Genomic DNA, 16,354 nt, shown 5'->3' on the forward strand with positions numbered 1-16,354 from the left:
ATTTTTGCACTCAAATTATAAGCCTGAGACTCCAGCAACCGCTGCTGTGAAGTTTAACACAAATAAATGCCCTGTCGTTCTGCCAAAACACACTGTTCATTGGGGTGCTGCAGATGATACGTAATGAGTATAATTCCCAGCATTTCAGAGGTAGTGTTGGCTGAGATTAGCAAGACTAACTTAATAAAGCACTATCATAATTGCATATTCACTGGGAAAGGGAAAAATAATCAAATGAAAAAGGACAAAACCAGCAGGGAAAGAAAATTTATTTCCAAGCATCTACGAGAGTGCTACAAACAATAGAGACTAAAACTCAAAGCATTTAAAACTATTAAAAATGTAGTTGACAATGTCCTTCTTAAAAATCAAACAAAAATGTAGAAAATGCAGTTATTAATTCTAAAACTTGCTCAATAGTGAAACAAAACCAGATAGCATCAATGAGGATGGAGTCCTACAAATGACTTTTTTTTTTAAACTTTATTTCCATTTGTTAATTTGTAAATTGATACTCATTTCATTTTTTAATGTTTATTTAAATTTATAATGGAGAAATGTGCAAATCTAGCAAAATATTCTTTGGATTATAAACAGAGAAAAAATCAACAACCAAAGAAATTTGAACTGAGTTAATAATAAACTATAGAATTATATAGAATGCATACAGCTATAATAAAGTGAAATATTACAATAAACATTGTACAGCAAATCTGCTGATTTAGCAAACTTTGCCTTATAAAACATAGGGATATAATGGGACAATTGAATATGTTATGATTATAGAGCTGAAACATCATTCATAATTTTAATGAATTAAATTTTAATCTAACTACACATATGGGGGGTCTTCAGAAAAGCAATACACCAACAAATCAGATTTCCTCTCAGATCAAGCAGTTTGGTACTTGACTGCAAATGAAGGACAGGGTCTGTAAAATGAACAGTAGAAAAATGTATATCACTTCTATTTATTGCCTCTTCCCATATTGCAGCTGCTGATCTCTGACCCTAAACAGCAAACTATATTAAATTTAGCACAACTACAGCTGTACACAGATGCTGAAAACGTTGATGCACGGAACATATTCCAATCCCTTGCTCATTCTGAACTAATATAAAAAAAGTTATAGATCATTTTTCAATTAAAAACATACATTACAAAGAACAACTCTGAAAGCACTCTGTATTTGTCATCACAAATTAAAATGTCTTCCTATCAGTGGACGACGCTATTCTACTGCAGTAAACAAAAACAAAAAAATAAAAATAAAAGTAAGTGCCAGAATCTTAATTAATACTCAGGTAAGGTAATTGTCAGGTAGAACAGTCTTTAGGGAAATTATAGCTAAATTGGATGAGATTTAAGTCTCTAAAACCCGCAGAAGCTTAGCACAGATATGGAAATCACAAGCCTGGAGTAAACTGTAAACACAGAGTGCTCCTGTCCACTTACAAAGTCATTTCTGAAACCTCTGGAATTCCTAAGATATAAGATAAATGCATATTACATGGGACATATTTAAAAGTATTACACTTAATTTAATCCAGAAAACACAGTCATATTATATGAAGGTTATTACTGTGTTCTGGGAGCAGCCACAAGCTGTAGATAGGGTACAAAATGTTCACCAGACGTTACTTTTTTTTAATCTAAAAAACAGTTGTAAAATGTACTTGATTTTTAAATAATCACTTAACAAGGCAACAAACCAACTACAAACACATAATAAATAAGGCTATTAAAAGGTCACAACTGTAGTAAATTAGTCAGAACTATAAATGGGACATTAGAAACACTATGTTTTTCCTTATATGCTTAATAACCAGAACAAGAATTAAAAAAGAATCAGTTTATTTCAAAGTCTGCTTCTTATATTGAAGCACATATTAAAGCAACAGTACAATGTTCATAAAATATAAGTGTGATGCTGTAACATTTCTTACATGTCAGAATACTGATATTTGTATGTATACTAAAATAAGAATTTTAAAATTGTACAAATAGATACATTAAAAATGACATAGAAATAGGGCGCCTCCCACTGCAACAAGACAGAGTTTTTATATCTGGCACGTATTAGTTCAAGATGAAAGTATAAGCAAAAAGATTTACAAGAATCAGCAGTAACAAGTTTGATGCTCAAGAGACATAATAATTGTACATTGTACTGTACATACATCATATGGGTTTAAGCTGGCTGAATATTATATATTTCAAGTTTAAAAATGCACTACCATATAGAGTGTCCATAGTTTAAGGCGAAATTACAGCTCAGAACTGTTATCTTTTCTAATTTGTGGAAGCTTCTTTGACATAAAAGATTTAGATGTTCATAACACATAAAAGATTTCCCTTATTTGTAGGTTCACTTTTAGTATTTTCCTTCATTTAAATATTTTTTATTTCTTAAGTGGGTTTTTTTTTCCTCTAGTGAAGTTGGCAGCCAACTTCTATATTTGCCTTTTGCAGGAAAAGGTACTTCACAGTATTTACCACTTTTATGTCCTTTTTTATCAAAGGAATCCTTTCTGTCAAACTTACATGTTTAAATGAGACTTTTCTTGATTTTTAAAAAAATACCTGCTTAAATTTCTTCTGGATTCTTCAGAACATTGGACACAGTTCTTAAGGCCAAATCTTAAACTTTATTGTTAAGAATCATCATCAAAAGTGTCTTTGGAGCCATACAAGTCTGCAAGTTTCTTAAATCGAGGTCCCCAGTTTTGTAGATAGTCGTAGTCCAAATCAGAATCTGTTGTCGCTGACTCTAACGAGCTAAGTGAACCAGCCACTGAGCCTCTTCCTTCATAGCCGTAGATCTGAATAGAGTCATACGGAGGAGCAGTTGGATCATTATCAGCTTCTTGTATTCTTGTGTTGATGAAATCATCAACATCAACACTATTGGGAGCCGGTCGAAGCCCTGGTCTTGGCATATACTGATACTCAGGTTTTATGTCTTTACGAGGAATAAATCCATTGATGCCATCAGGGTTCTGCAAAGTAGCTATGTCAAAAGCTTCAGTATCTTCTTCTCCTCCACCTTCATCATCATAAGTAATAATGTTCTCCCGGACATCTTCTTCTTCAAAAACAATCAGCGGTTCTTTTTTCTGCCTTTTCAGTGTTACAAACAACACTACAATGACTATAGGGAAAAAAAAAAAAAGGCAAGTTAGTCTGCACCTCGAACAGTAGCTGCTTTATAAATAAGATTATTGCCTTCACTGAAATCTCAGCAGCAGTTCAGCATATATTTTTGCTAATATCTGCATTTTTAGAATATCCAGCTAAGTAAAAGCTATGATGTTTGTCCACACGAATTGAGCATACTGATTTGAGGGTTTCTTTTTGGGCTGAATACCACTGCTCATACTAATTGATCATTAATGCAAGACTTTAATTCAGGAAAAGCATTTGTGGGTCCCTAATGCAGCAGCACTGCCTGAGCTGCCCAATCACGTCTGCCTGCAGCAAAACAAGGATCAATCTTTACTCTCCCCTGTATGCCCAAAGCTAAACTCTAATTCCATGTTCTGGGCATTTCCATGACAATGGAATTTTTCTGACAGAACAGATGAAAATACATGCCTTTGTTGACGTGTTCCTTCTCACTGCAGATCTCTTTAAAATTACTTAAAAATACATAAGAAAAGACTATAAATTACTGTGGACAAATTAAAACATTTTATGTAAATATTTTCAAATCATCAGGAAAAGCTTTATAGTGCTTTCTTAAAAGCCGGTCTTCTGAGCCCTTCATTTGTCTTCAACACAAGAGAAGTTAGAGGGAAATAGCTGGCAGGAGCCATTAATCCTGGCTGACCTCAATAAGGAACCTGTCATCCAGGGAAGATCACAAAACTTAAAACTGTATGTTGTGACCTCCTTTAAACAGTGTCCCTGATTAACTGATATTAGGCCACAAAAGGACATTCTCTGAGCACACAGACAAATTCTCTGGTGCTTTCTATTGCAGTTATCATATATTGCGTTTCAGCCTGCCAGATTAGTGCCACCTGTAAAAATAAATGCCAAGAAATTAAGATTGACTTCTCCATCTTGGAGCCAAAGGCAAAGTTTTTTTTGTTTGTTTGTTTTTTTAATACAAACAAGTATAGAAGAATAATAAATAAAGAACTTTTTTACCTAACAAAATCACAATGCAAGCAAGAATGGCGATTAAAGCTCCTGTGCTCAATCCGGCATTGAGGATGTAGGCTTCAGCATTACAGGAGAGCAAGGAGCCATTGCTGTCGCAGCCGCAGACTCGAATGGTGAGGGTGTTGGTGCTGCTCATAGGGGGGAGTCCACCATCACTTATTACAATGGGAAGAAGGTATAAATCTTGCTTTTGGCGACTAAATCCTTCACGTCTAACAAGAACACTTGCTGTGTTATCTGTTTAAAGAAGGGAGATGATCATTATCATTTTTTCCTCAAAGTTATCATCTTAGCAAATATGGAAAAAATATATTTTGCCACAGTGGCCCTGAATTTTCAGATGTTTTAGAATGTAAAAACAACATGAACAAAGTATCACCTTCCTACTGACCCCAAAGCAATTACAGTATTGTGTTTCATTCATATAGTACCACCCCCAATTTTAAGGGTGATGAGGGTAACAAAAGGAACACAAAAACTGTCTCTCTTTGTTAGTACTTTTTAACATATATTGTTCTCTTTTCAAAGTATCTTAGCATCCTTCATATGCAAGTTCACCAATTACTTAAACACCACAAGGGAATATGCTAACAGTAAACAAAGCAATGATTATACAACTCATAATGTTTATGTTTATTATAAAACAGACATCGTATAAACAGCTGAATATTAGATACACCAGCTAAGGGAACATAACACATTAACTGTAAATACTAAACAGTGCATATGTCACCGAAAGCCTACCGTGCAAACCATTATCACAGAAAATGACAGTAATAGTATTTTTTGCACCCCAGCAACTTTCTGGAAAGTCACAATACTTCAACAACTGCTAGAATAATTGGGCCTTGGTATTGCTGTTTGTACTGGTTCTAAGCTCTTTCGAGAACTAAAGCCTTCAGCAGAGGGGAAGAAAACGAATCCTCTATTGACCTATTGCTCTTGGTGTTAGACCTGCAGGAATGGAAAACACCGACATGGCCTGTGTGAATGAGACTCCCACCAAAACGCAAAAGCCAACGCTTACTATGTATTAGCAGATCAGAACCTCAATGTTCATCTATTTCAGTAAGATGAACTGAAGCAAGCAGCATTTTGGCAAAACCAGTTTTTCACCCAAACTCCTCCAAACCAGAATTCAGACAGCTCGATCATACATGCACAGCCTGTCGGGACACATTATGAATTACGTGGACATGTACTGCATTAAGGTGCTTGTCTAACACCATTTCCATTTGTTATCACTGAGTAGTTGCCTGCCTTGGGCTTCCTGGTCCAGGGCATCAAAACCAAGCATCCGTCTCAGCACAGAAAGCTGTTTTGGATAGTCCTTTGAGCTCTCTGGGGCAAAAGCATTTGAAAGGGAAGTGTGTGACATGAAACACTTGGATGAGATGGCCAGGGCTTCCTGCTCCCAACCTTGACAGACAAAGGCAAGGAAGCATGAACAGCATTTATTTGTGCTTCTTGTTTCTCAGTTCTCAGACTGAACCAAAGTTTATAAAATTGTAAACATCCCGAAGTAAGTAAAACAAAACAACCACATCTGTGGTTTTCAGACCTTCAAAAACTAGTTTATGATGAGGATTTAATTCACACAACCTTTTCTGTTTTAAGAATGCTCTTTACTTTTCACTATATAATGAAAAGAAAAAAGAGAATAGAATGGTCCTTTTATCTACTAACAGAGGGCTATTCTCCTCCATTTTATTGCTGCCTTGGGGTACTGCAGAAGATTAATCATTTTCCTGTTGAAGAGTCAGCATAAATTCAAGAATTTAATAATGCAAACCATAAAACCTCTTTTAATGATCTAATCATTTTCCATGAAAATCTGTGAATAAATTATACCAAAAGAGAAGTGTTCTTGCCTTAATCACCCTTGCAGACAGTACCCCTGATGTAGGAGAAGGTCTGAAACAGTCCCCAGACTAGATGGACACAGATCAATTTATGGGATGAGAAGGATGCTTGTACTAGGGTCCTGCTTATTGAGATTCTCCACACTAGAAAATTTTGCAGATCACACCAGAAAAGGATGAATTTTTTTAGGACTGTCTTAGATACATTTGATAAATGCAGAATTAATTCACCTCCCAATATCACTTCTGGTTTTTGGATGTGTCCTTTGTCTCTTTTCAAAGTCATTCTACCCCTCTAAATGTTTACATGCAACATTTCCCCAGCTAGGTTTTGTGGCACAATTTTTTTTAAGGACTTTAGTGATATCAGTGTTTATGTGATAGGGGTCTTATTTTTGGATAGTAAGTTAATGGGCTCATGATGATTTTATATAAATAGAAGTGTAACATTTGATATCTATTAACCTAACAACAAATACCTGAACTAACATATATTGATACAGAATCAAATTATTCCAAAGGGTTGTCTAAAATGCATTTAATAATTCATTTCATCAACCTGAGAGCAAAGATCTGCTCTATTAAATTAGAGTACAGCAGGACAGACAACTCTTGTGCAAAATATATGAACATCAATAGAGGACTGAGATACAACTCCCTAGAGGCTGTAAAGGCAAACTGGAAGGAAATATATGCAGTATCAAGTATTCGTATATTTAGTCTGTTGGTTACACATTTTTTATTATATCATATTGCATGTTTCCTGAATTTTGGCAAATATTATTAATAGCTTAAATAGTATTCCTACTAGAAATAAGAAAAGGATGGAAAATTACTCAGTTATTATAAAGTCTGGCCAATTCCACAGCGGTCAATTACATTATACTAAAGCTGAATGTGATCCAATGGGTCATATATCTGGTTTAAGTTGAGGTGATTTCTAAGTTTATATATATATATATATATATACATATATATTTAAAAGTAAAATCCAATCAACATTCCTGGCTAAAAATTAAAAAGGACTACCATGTCATTTTTTATTTTTTTTTTCTGTGTATGTTCACTTCTCACATTTAGAAAGACATAATATCCACAAGAGAAAATAAAACTCTTTTACCTAGATAAAAGATAACATATAATCCTAGCTAATATTCTCATCCTCGCTTTTTCATCATTTTCAAGTCCCAGGAGTATAACTATAATCCAGGTATAATGGCATTTTTTTAAACCAAGAAACAGAAGTTAAATGTCAATACCAGCGTAAAACTATCACTTAACACATATGGGAGCTACTTGACTGGCAGTCTTAAAGAACTCAAAGACAGAAAGAAGAAAATATCCATGTCAACACCATCCAGAAAATACACACGCTCTCATTTTTCCAGCTATTATTGTCACTGATTTTAGTGGACTCATGAACTTAATTTCAGTCTTCATAAAGCTCTGTCTTGCATATTTGGAAACATCACTACAGCTCACTTTTGCCAGTGTGGTATAATGCATCCTTGTGCAGCATGCAAAAGCGAAGTGGTTGCAATACTTCCAGCAGTATTGGCTTGGTGCCTGGCCTCCACACAAGGTGAGCCCAAGTAAAGGGCATTTCAGTTTAGGACAGACAGGGCAGGATTTAAAGCAGGAAATCCATCTGCTAAAAATCCATCTCTCTGTGGTGAAGTGCTATGAGCCTCTGCTGCTCTTTTGAAGCTCTGACTTCAATAGGAGTAAAATTGAACAGAGCCTGGGCAAACACAGTGCTGTTTACTTATGTGGTATAATGTAAGTAAACAGCGCAAAAGTAATTCGGTATTTTATCACAGCATGTGATAAGCCATTATCTCATGTTTTCTACTGAAGATAGTCTCAGCTGAAAAACTTGGTAACACAGTAGGCTATTAATAGGATGTAGAATGTGATTACTTTTTTGGATTACTGCAATGTGTGATTACTTTTAGGAGTTGGTAGAAAGAAACTCTATTAAATGATAATTATAGGACTGTATTTGCTTTAAAGTTCTGTAATGGACCCAAACATTGGAGTTTTCATTAACTGTTCTCCACAGCTAATAAAGCCATTTTTCTCTGAAACTAGTAATTCCCTCTGAAAGCAGTGGCATGGTATATAGACTGCTCAGATTTACAAATGAAAAAGAAACTTTAAATGATCATGTAAATTATTTGACTTGCCAATGATAGCACACTCTTTCTGAGAAGTTCTTTATATGGAAGTAAACAGAATTTTAACTCTCTACAATACCATAACTTATATTTTTTTTAAAAACGAAACAACACAGAAATAGTTAAATTAACAACATGACTGCAGTAAGGATTGTACAAAAATGATAGAAAAGACAGGATGTAAATGGATGGATTGCACTACACTATTTATTTCCTAAACAAACATTTATACAGGAAGATTCAATCCTTAAATACTGTCTTGTTGAATAAACTTTTCAGATATCTAGGTACAGTCACTACATTTGATGGATATCATCATTTCTATCACAAAACAGTTTTATCTGGGTTTTGTCATGAGAGAGAGAGAGAGAAAGAAAGAGAGAGAGAAAGAGAGAGAGAAAGAGAATCTGCTGAATATGGAAATGAAAGATTAATGGAATTGGCTGGAGTCAGGCACCATAAGACCATTTGCCAGCAACTGTATCAAAGCATCTCAATTCTGACCTACGCATTCTCTGTTAGATTATACAATCTAATCCATTTTCAATTTAGTATGGCGACCAGAAAATATCTTGTAAGGAGACATTTGACCTCAGGGTCTCAAGCAAAGAATTCATTTTTATTTACTTCTCTTTAAAATACATTCATCAAATTTTCCAAAATGGTGTTTTTCTTACTTCAAAGAGAATAAATATATTCTCTCCACTGGAACCTTTATGAATTGCTTATATATGTACAAGTGTCAAGTACTAGGCAACAATATTACTTCGATCCTTCAAGAATTATGGAACTTTTGTTTAGGAATTCTGATGATAATTGCCCTCACTTCAGATGTTGATGGCAATAGAAAGCATACCACAGCATAACATTTGAGAGAAAACAGTTGTTACTGAAATTATGTATCTGGATTATGTTGCCTTTTGCACTTCTGTCAATCTACAATAAATCATTATTTAAACCAGTTCAACTGAGTTCTACATTTCAGAAAACAGTTGTTTCCTTCACACATTACAGCTTGCTATTTAAAACCAGTTCTTTAGAAGCTGAAACTATTTTTTCCCTGTACAGGAAAACAACAAATGAACATTGAACATAAATGTTATACTGATTATCACTAAATAAACAGAATAAATATTTATAATGGCTGAATCTGTATTTTTCTACCCCCCCCCCCCCCCGATTCCTCAACATTTGGCAAGTCAGGTTCAATGATGTTATCATGTTGGAATATCAAGTAAATTTTAGCTTTTATTTATGCTTGTTTGTTTTGTTACTAAAATTTCTTACCTCTTATGATGCTCATTCTGAATGCAAGACTATACTGTATTTCATTAACAGAAAATTGGCAAAGGGATCGGGATACCCATATACTGAGATATACCCACTCTGGATTTCTGCTTCACAGCAGAAATTTCCTACAAAAGTTTAGTATCGCAGCGACTTCCTTCCATTAGGACCCTAGTCCATGTCTCCTGACATCCAAAAACTAGCAAACAGAATTAGGTGAAAAAATACAAGCAACATAATAATTTATCTTTCCCTCACTAACTTTAGATTAGGAAGTAGTTTTGTTTAAATCAAGGAGACCTGCTAATTAAATTTAGTGAACATTTTTCTCAATGTTTTGTACCCTCTTCCTGGGTGATAAAATGGCAGTGGATTTTCATGTAGGGTGTTATTATGTAATTTTAAATACGTATTCAAGAAAATGAGTGAGTTAATAAGCATTACATTATTCCAAGAACATCCCTGTATTTCAGCTGTATTTTTTCTGCCTTCCTCCCCTAAATCTCTAGAAAACAGGCACTCTGTCAAAATTAATGAAAATGCTGTTGCATGACATTAAATTGGCCATTAGTTTTCTTTTGTCATTTCTTTGAACACTATTATAGAGGGAACCTTCATACAAACCTCTGTTGTCTCTGAGTGTAAAATTTGGATTATGAATAATTTCAGGTGGTAAACTGAAGATAAATCTTGGTCCATTGGCCGAGTCATCCTTGTCATCAGCACTAATTGTAATAAATTGCTGTAAAAGAAAAGTGGTGTGTAAGCAAACAGCTCCTTCTCTGGATACATCACATGCAGACAGCATTCTGAGAAATCTTTTGAATACAAAGAATTTTGAAAGTCAGAGGAAATAGCTGAAAACACGAAAATATCTCAACAAACGTATGCAATTATAAACATAGCGCAGACTCAAAGCTAGAAAGGCAATCTTTGATATTACATTTAACCAACACAGGATTATAGATGTAAAAGTATACACCTAGATACACATTCTTATATAAAGACCTGTGCTAATGATAACTTAGTAGGCTAAATAACATTTGCAGAAACTTCAGCAGTTCACAATGTCTCTTCCAAACTGCTGCACCAAATCAAAAAGTGCAGGTAGTGTATAGTGCCTTATTTCCACCTGATGCTCTCCCTTTTCCTCGCAGATTGTTCAGGGATAAATCTGTAAACTACACCATACAAGCACTGTACTGTGATTCTTCTTATAAGATGCTGAGTATTTCTTAATATCCAAACCAAGCTCACAACTAGGAAAGTTGTTCCCAACCAGCTCTGTTGCCCATGTACTGGTGGATACTTACAGCCAACATCATTCACATTCAATATACAGAGCACTCTTATTGCTAAATGTTGATAGCAATACAAAATAAAAACACAGGAAAGTACACACAGGATGAGTGCTCTAGGCATTTTGGCCAAAATTTAAAAATAAATGTTCAGTTGCTGCTATTTATTCAAGCTTTCAACACAAAACTGGGCTAACACCCTAAAGTAAGAAATTCAAATGTGGTGAAGGTGAAGCATGCAGGCTTACCTGATTGCTTCGAGCATTCTCACAGACAAACGCTTCATAGGCTGCCGCAAATCTGGGGGCATTGTCATTGACATCAACAACCTTAATTGCAACCGGAACTTTGGCTTCCTGGTGTTGTTTGTCTATGGGTGTAAGCAAAACTAGAATGAAATGGAAGCAGGAAAATCCCTCAAAACAAACAAAATCACAGCAAAAGCTATGTTAGTTGTATGCAAGTGAAAAAGAAATAGGCCAAGGTATTTCTGTTAGGATTTATTGCAGCATACCAATTTGAGTCAATTGGAAGACAACAGAATTTATAAAATTGAAAATAAAATAATTCAGTGAAATACTTACGAACTTCAACTGCAAAGACAGAGATATTATGCCAGGCAATTTCTTCCCTATCCAAAGCTTTTATTGTCTTGATGTTGCCATCATCTGCATTAATAGTAAAATATCTTTCAAGGTCAGTGTGACGATCAATTGAATACCTAAAGAAGATTGAAAGTCGGTAATTAGGTAAAAGAAAGATTTAGCAGTTTCATGCATCCAATTTTTTTATAACATCATTTTTAAATAATTGTAAGCAGTACCCTTAATATTATTTTCAATGTAATGATAAATGGTTCTTTTAAAATGATGTTCACTAGGTTCAATTCTACATTTAGAAAAAAATACTATGTCAGAATGCTAATAGTAAGTGAAAATTATTGTTCTCTGAAGTCTCTATATTAAAGCCCCCCGATTTTTTTTTACATTCTTCTCTTACAAAATATGATTAAAATATCTACAGAGTTATTTATGATTTTTATCTATATCCTATTAATGACAAAGATCATTTAAAACTTCTGATCTTTGGATTACTCAGAATGTTAATTGATCATACTAGGTTATTAAATATTATCCATTACCTACACATGTCCACAGTTTTATACACCTCTGATTACCTCTTTACCATGCAATTCTTCAAAATGTTAACTATACCCACAAAATGGTGTTTTATAATTTAAGTTACACTGAGAACATGACAAAGTACACTAATAGAAGACTACCCAATATAACTGCAGAAAGTAGGTGTGTGTATGTGGTTTTCATTAGAAATTAACGCTTTACAATAGCCTGTAATCTACTGCACGGACTTCTATCTTTTGAAAAAAAATGCTGTGATAATAAAGTAAGATTTTTTAAGAACGATAAGATATAGAATACAATCTTATACAGATGTCCTCAGGTATATTTTAGGTAGGCACAGCTATGGGACACTTACAGCACTTCTTTCTGATATAGACTTTGAGAAAAGAGTACCTTATGGAATAAGACATAAAAACAATGCTGTATGGTTACAGTTAGCAATATTCTGTGTAAATTAGGAATATTACTATCTGAGGTCTATTATGCTATCTTAATAATTTGCATAACAATTCTAAAAGCTTACCATGTTTAGAAAGAAACAGCCTGCTCTAATGAAGCATACCTTATAGCACTGTTTGCAGCATCAGGGTCTTTGGCATGTACTTTTCCAACCACAGTACCAGATGCTGCATTTTCTTGTACTTCAAAAATATAACTTGGTTTTAAAAATACAGGTGGTTCATCAGCATCTTCCACTGTAATCTTCACTGTTACTGTGTCCTTGAATGGTCCATTGCTGATGAACTTCGGATCGATATGTACATTGGCTGCCTCTACCTTCAGACTGTAGGACTTTTTGGTTTCAAAATCTAAGAACTGTGAGAAAAAAGAAAATAACGCATTCATTCAACAGAGTTAGCAAAACTAGTGTAAAAGCAGTAAACAGTCTCCTAGTATTCAATAACATAAAACAAATGTAAGCATATCTGTCAACAAGCTTGGACTGAAATGTGTGTATTTAAAAACAAAAAGACTGAAAGAGAAGGAGCTACATTCTATGTATGGAGCAGCATAAGAAGGCACTCAAAATATCAAGACAAGAGTCTTTGTCTTGCTCTTTGCTTCCTGCATCTCTCAGGAAATCATCTTTACTGGGAAAATTGACCTTTCCTTTGTGCAGCCTTCCACATAGCACAGAAGAGGGATGGATAGGAAAGGGGTTCCTACAAGATGTCAGGCTTGGACTATCCCTAAGATGCCAGGCATTCCTTTAGAGATATCGATATGGACAAAGTTGTTTTTTTTTTTTTTTTTTTAAGTAGTAGAGCAAATATGAAGATGGCTTGCAGTTCTTTGATTTCTCCAGTTCTTTCCATCCACAGATCTCATGTCACTTTACAAAGGGGAGGTGAAATAATGCCAGCTAGGTCCTTTAGAGAGCCTGATCCAAGACACAGCATATCTGCATTGTCATCAACATGAAATGGCTGCAGTGTTGCAGCATTGGTCACCTCAAAATGATCGTGCCTTTAAACATCTGAGAAACAGGTGCCAACCACAATTTACAAAGTAGGCTAAGAACATAAATTGAATGCAGGCAGTGACAGTATGCCCACATTTTAAAATGCACAAGACATACATTCCCACCTCTACTAGAACAAATACAGGAATTGAACCACAGGATAATTTTGATTAAAGGAGATGTCTGGGTCTCCTCCAGAGAGATTGCCCCAATTTACAGAGCAGGGCTAACTTAGAAGTTAGGTTGCCCAGACATTCTGCTTTGACTTTTGAATATCTCCAAAGGAGATGAATAACTAAAAAGATATGAAGGGCAAAATAAGAATGCTTAAATAATGAATTAGATTCTATGATTTCTAAATTTTAATTTCGTAACACTTTTAAAAATCATGCTGATGTATGAAATCACCTTAGTATTTCTGCTGCTTTTGGCATAGCCTGTGACTCCTTCAGAACAGTATTTTGGACAATGCACAGCTGAGGAATTCAAACTATAGGGCATGAGGCTGTTCAGACTGAACATAAAGCAACAGTGAATGTCTGCTACTTATCAGCACTAGGCAAAACTTCATTAACAATGAAGCTGATGGCATTGTATTTTACCGTGACTTTTTATTATGAATTCATTTAGTTTGTGAAATTAATCCACTGTACAGTTTTTATGTAACTCTTCTTGGTTATTTTCTTCCATTCCAATTCAGCTAATGGGGAAATGGAATATTAAGAGTTAATCACAGCTTTAGAAACAAATTAAGTGAAATTGCATTTACTGATATTTTAGCTTAGGTGATAACCCATTACTACCACATACTCTGTCAGAAACAAAGAATACTGCACTTTGGTAGGTTTGAAAGGACAGTACTACTTACCTTCTTAAGCTTTACAACACCTTCCTGAGTCTCATAGTCTGTTGTAATTTCAAACATATCCACTCCATCTCCATCAATGATGCTGTAAGCAACTAAGCCATTTTCTCCAATGTCCGGATCTTTGGCCTTCACTCTTCCTACTTCCTCTCCAGGAACAGCTGCTTCTGACACTGACATCTGGTACACACCTGGCAGAAGGAAAAAAAAAAGACATTTGCCTTAAGTATGCAGTCTGCTCTCCAGTTGTAAATTTACTCATTTAACTTATAAATTCCAACTAACCACAGTAATTTTTTACTCTTTGAAATTCCCTGAAGGAATGTTATGGTATAAAGAACTCTGAGAAGGCATCTGTGAAATCTTAAAACACGTTGCTAATCTATATAAAATTACCTCTTCATTGATGTTTTACATAACATCTGTATACCTATCTGTTCCGGGAGGGCTTAAAAAGACAATTGATTCGTCAGAATGCAGAAATTGTTGTGACATCATCAAGTTTATAATTCATATTCAAGATGTTACTACAAAAATTGAAGGAAAATTCTGTTTCATATGACTCACAGTATGACATTCAATTCTATACTTGTGAAGTGTTTCTGCCAATTTATTCAGTAGCCACAAGTTATATATAATATGAACTGGATAGACCTGACTGCTGTACTGCCTAAAGAATAAAACGGCTGCTTTCTATGGCTTTAATTTGGAGTATGAATGTATTTTCATAGTGATTATTACAATTTACCACAACAGAGAATATCTACCAATTTGTGTAGGATTCCATACTTAAAAAAAAAGGCTTTCCCTCATCAAACTTAAAAAGGAAAACCATCCCCAAATATCCCATAGTTGTGGTGCCACACATTTCTCTTTGTGTATTAAGGACACTAGAGGAGACCAATACTCTTTCTGGGTAAATCTCTTACCAAAAGTTGTCCTGTAGGGACCATTGCTTCCTGGACCTTCCCAACCTACCACAGTGTTCACATAACATAACCTGGTTCTAAACCTACAAATCTATGTCAGCATTTTCTGCCATTTCAGCAGTATTAGTGAATAAAAAAATAATAATACAAACAACAAAACAGCATGAGAAAATGAAATAATCTAATTTATCCTCCTCTCCATGATTGTTCTTTGTTGCTACAGTAGCACTCTAGGAACATCCGGAGACTTACACCAGGCAGGGACTTGGCTCATTACCCGTAAAAACAATTGGCACATGTCATGGAAATAGGCCATTAACTCCTGTCACAAAGAATCCAAAATTTAAGCACATAACTCATTAAGGGTTTGAGCAATGAACAAAACAACAAAAAAAAAAAAGGTAAAAAAATTGCATTTGGCTATTTATACAAACCTGTCAAATCCTGGTTTTGTTACAAAACACTCCCAATTAAGGTTTTAAAATTAGGGGCAAATGATTAAGTCAAATAACTGATAGTTCACATTTCCAAACATTGATTTAAATATTTTCACAGAACATATTTTTTATTATTATTATTTTTTTTTGCACTCAGTAAAATGACTAGAATTTGCTGAGAAAAATACATCATTTGATGGAGTTACTGAGCAAAAATACCATGTAGTGGGGTCCCAGGTTATGACTGGATTAAAAAGATATGTTTGTGAAGTGCGTAGAACCTGACGTTTTTAGGATTTAACACTTTTCTGTTAGAATGGTAGAAAATGCTAACAGAGTTTTACATTTACAGACTGGCTATGTCATTTAAGCTCTGGCTTGAGGGTCCAGGAAACTGCAGCATGAGCAGAGAGCCATGTTCACAACCAGGATGTATCAGTGTTGTACGGATGCTCAGAGGGGAAGCAGGGTGGGGTAGGATGGTGCATATGCTGCACTCCAAAACAATCCCATGCAGAGATGAGATGTAGGACAGCTGTGTGGGTCCATTAATATACTTCCACCCAACTCTGAAGACTGAATCTGTTAATGTCATCCCTGACTAATTTTGTACATGAAAAATAAATAGCACAGGTATTGAAATAGACTTTATTTGACCACCAGCAATATACGTCAACCATCAATTTCAACATGTAATTGTACCAAATTTGGTTTTATTGCCATGATA

At 34.8% G+C, this 16,354-nt stretch overlaps 1 protein-coding gene across 4 annotated transcripts in view; it reads right to left on the reverse strand.

Moving 5' to 3' along the window:
- Positions 1-253: 253 nt before the first annotated feature.
- The window catches only part of CDH11 (cadherin 11), a 179,419-nt gene continuing 163,318 nt past the window's right edge, over positions 254-16,354 (reverse strand). For all 4 annotated transcript variants that reach the window (XM_050713263.1, XM_035543687.2, XM_050713262.1 and 1 more), the window contains 7 exons: positions 14,265-14,452; positions 12,497-12,750; positions 11,377-11,513; positions 11,041-11,162; positions 10,119-10,236; positions 4,154-4,405; positions 254-3,152 (listed from right to left, as the gene is read on the reverse strand). In XM_050713263.1, coding sequence (XP_050569220.1) covers positions 2,656-3,152; positions 4,154-4,405; positions 10,119-10,236; positions 11,041-11,162; positions 11,377-11,513; positions 12,497-12,750; positions 14,265-14,452 — 1,568 coding nt within the window. In that variant the 3' untranslated portion in view covers positions 254-2,655. The remainder of the gene's footprint in view (positions 3,153-4,153; positions 4,406-10,118; positions 10,237-11,040; positions 11,163-11,376; positions 11,514-12,496; positions 12,751-14,264; positions 14,453-16,354) is intronic.

Source organism: Cygnus atratus, chromosome 12 (assembly GCF_013377495.2).
Source record: "Cygnus atratus isolate AKBS03 ecotype Queensland, Australia chromosome 12, CAtr_DNAZoo_HiC_assembly, whole genome shotgun sequence".
Lineage (NCBI taxonomy): Eukaryota > Metazoa > Chordata > Aves > Anseriformes > Anatidae > Cygnus > Cygnus atratus.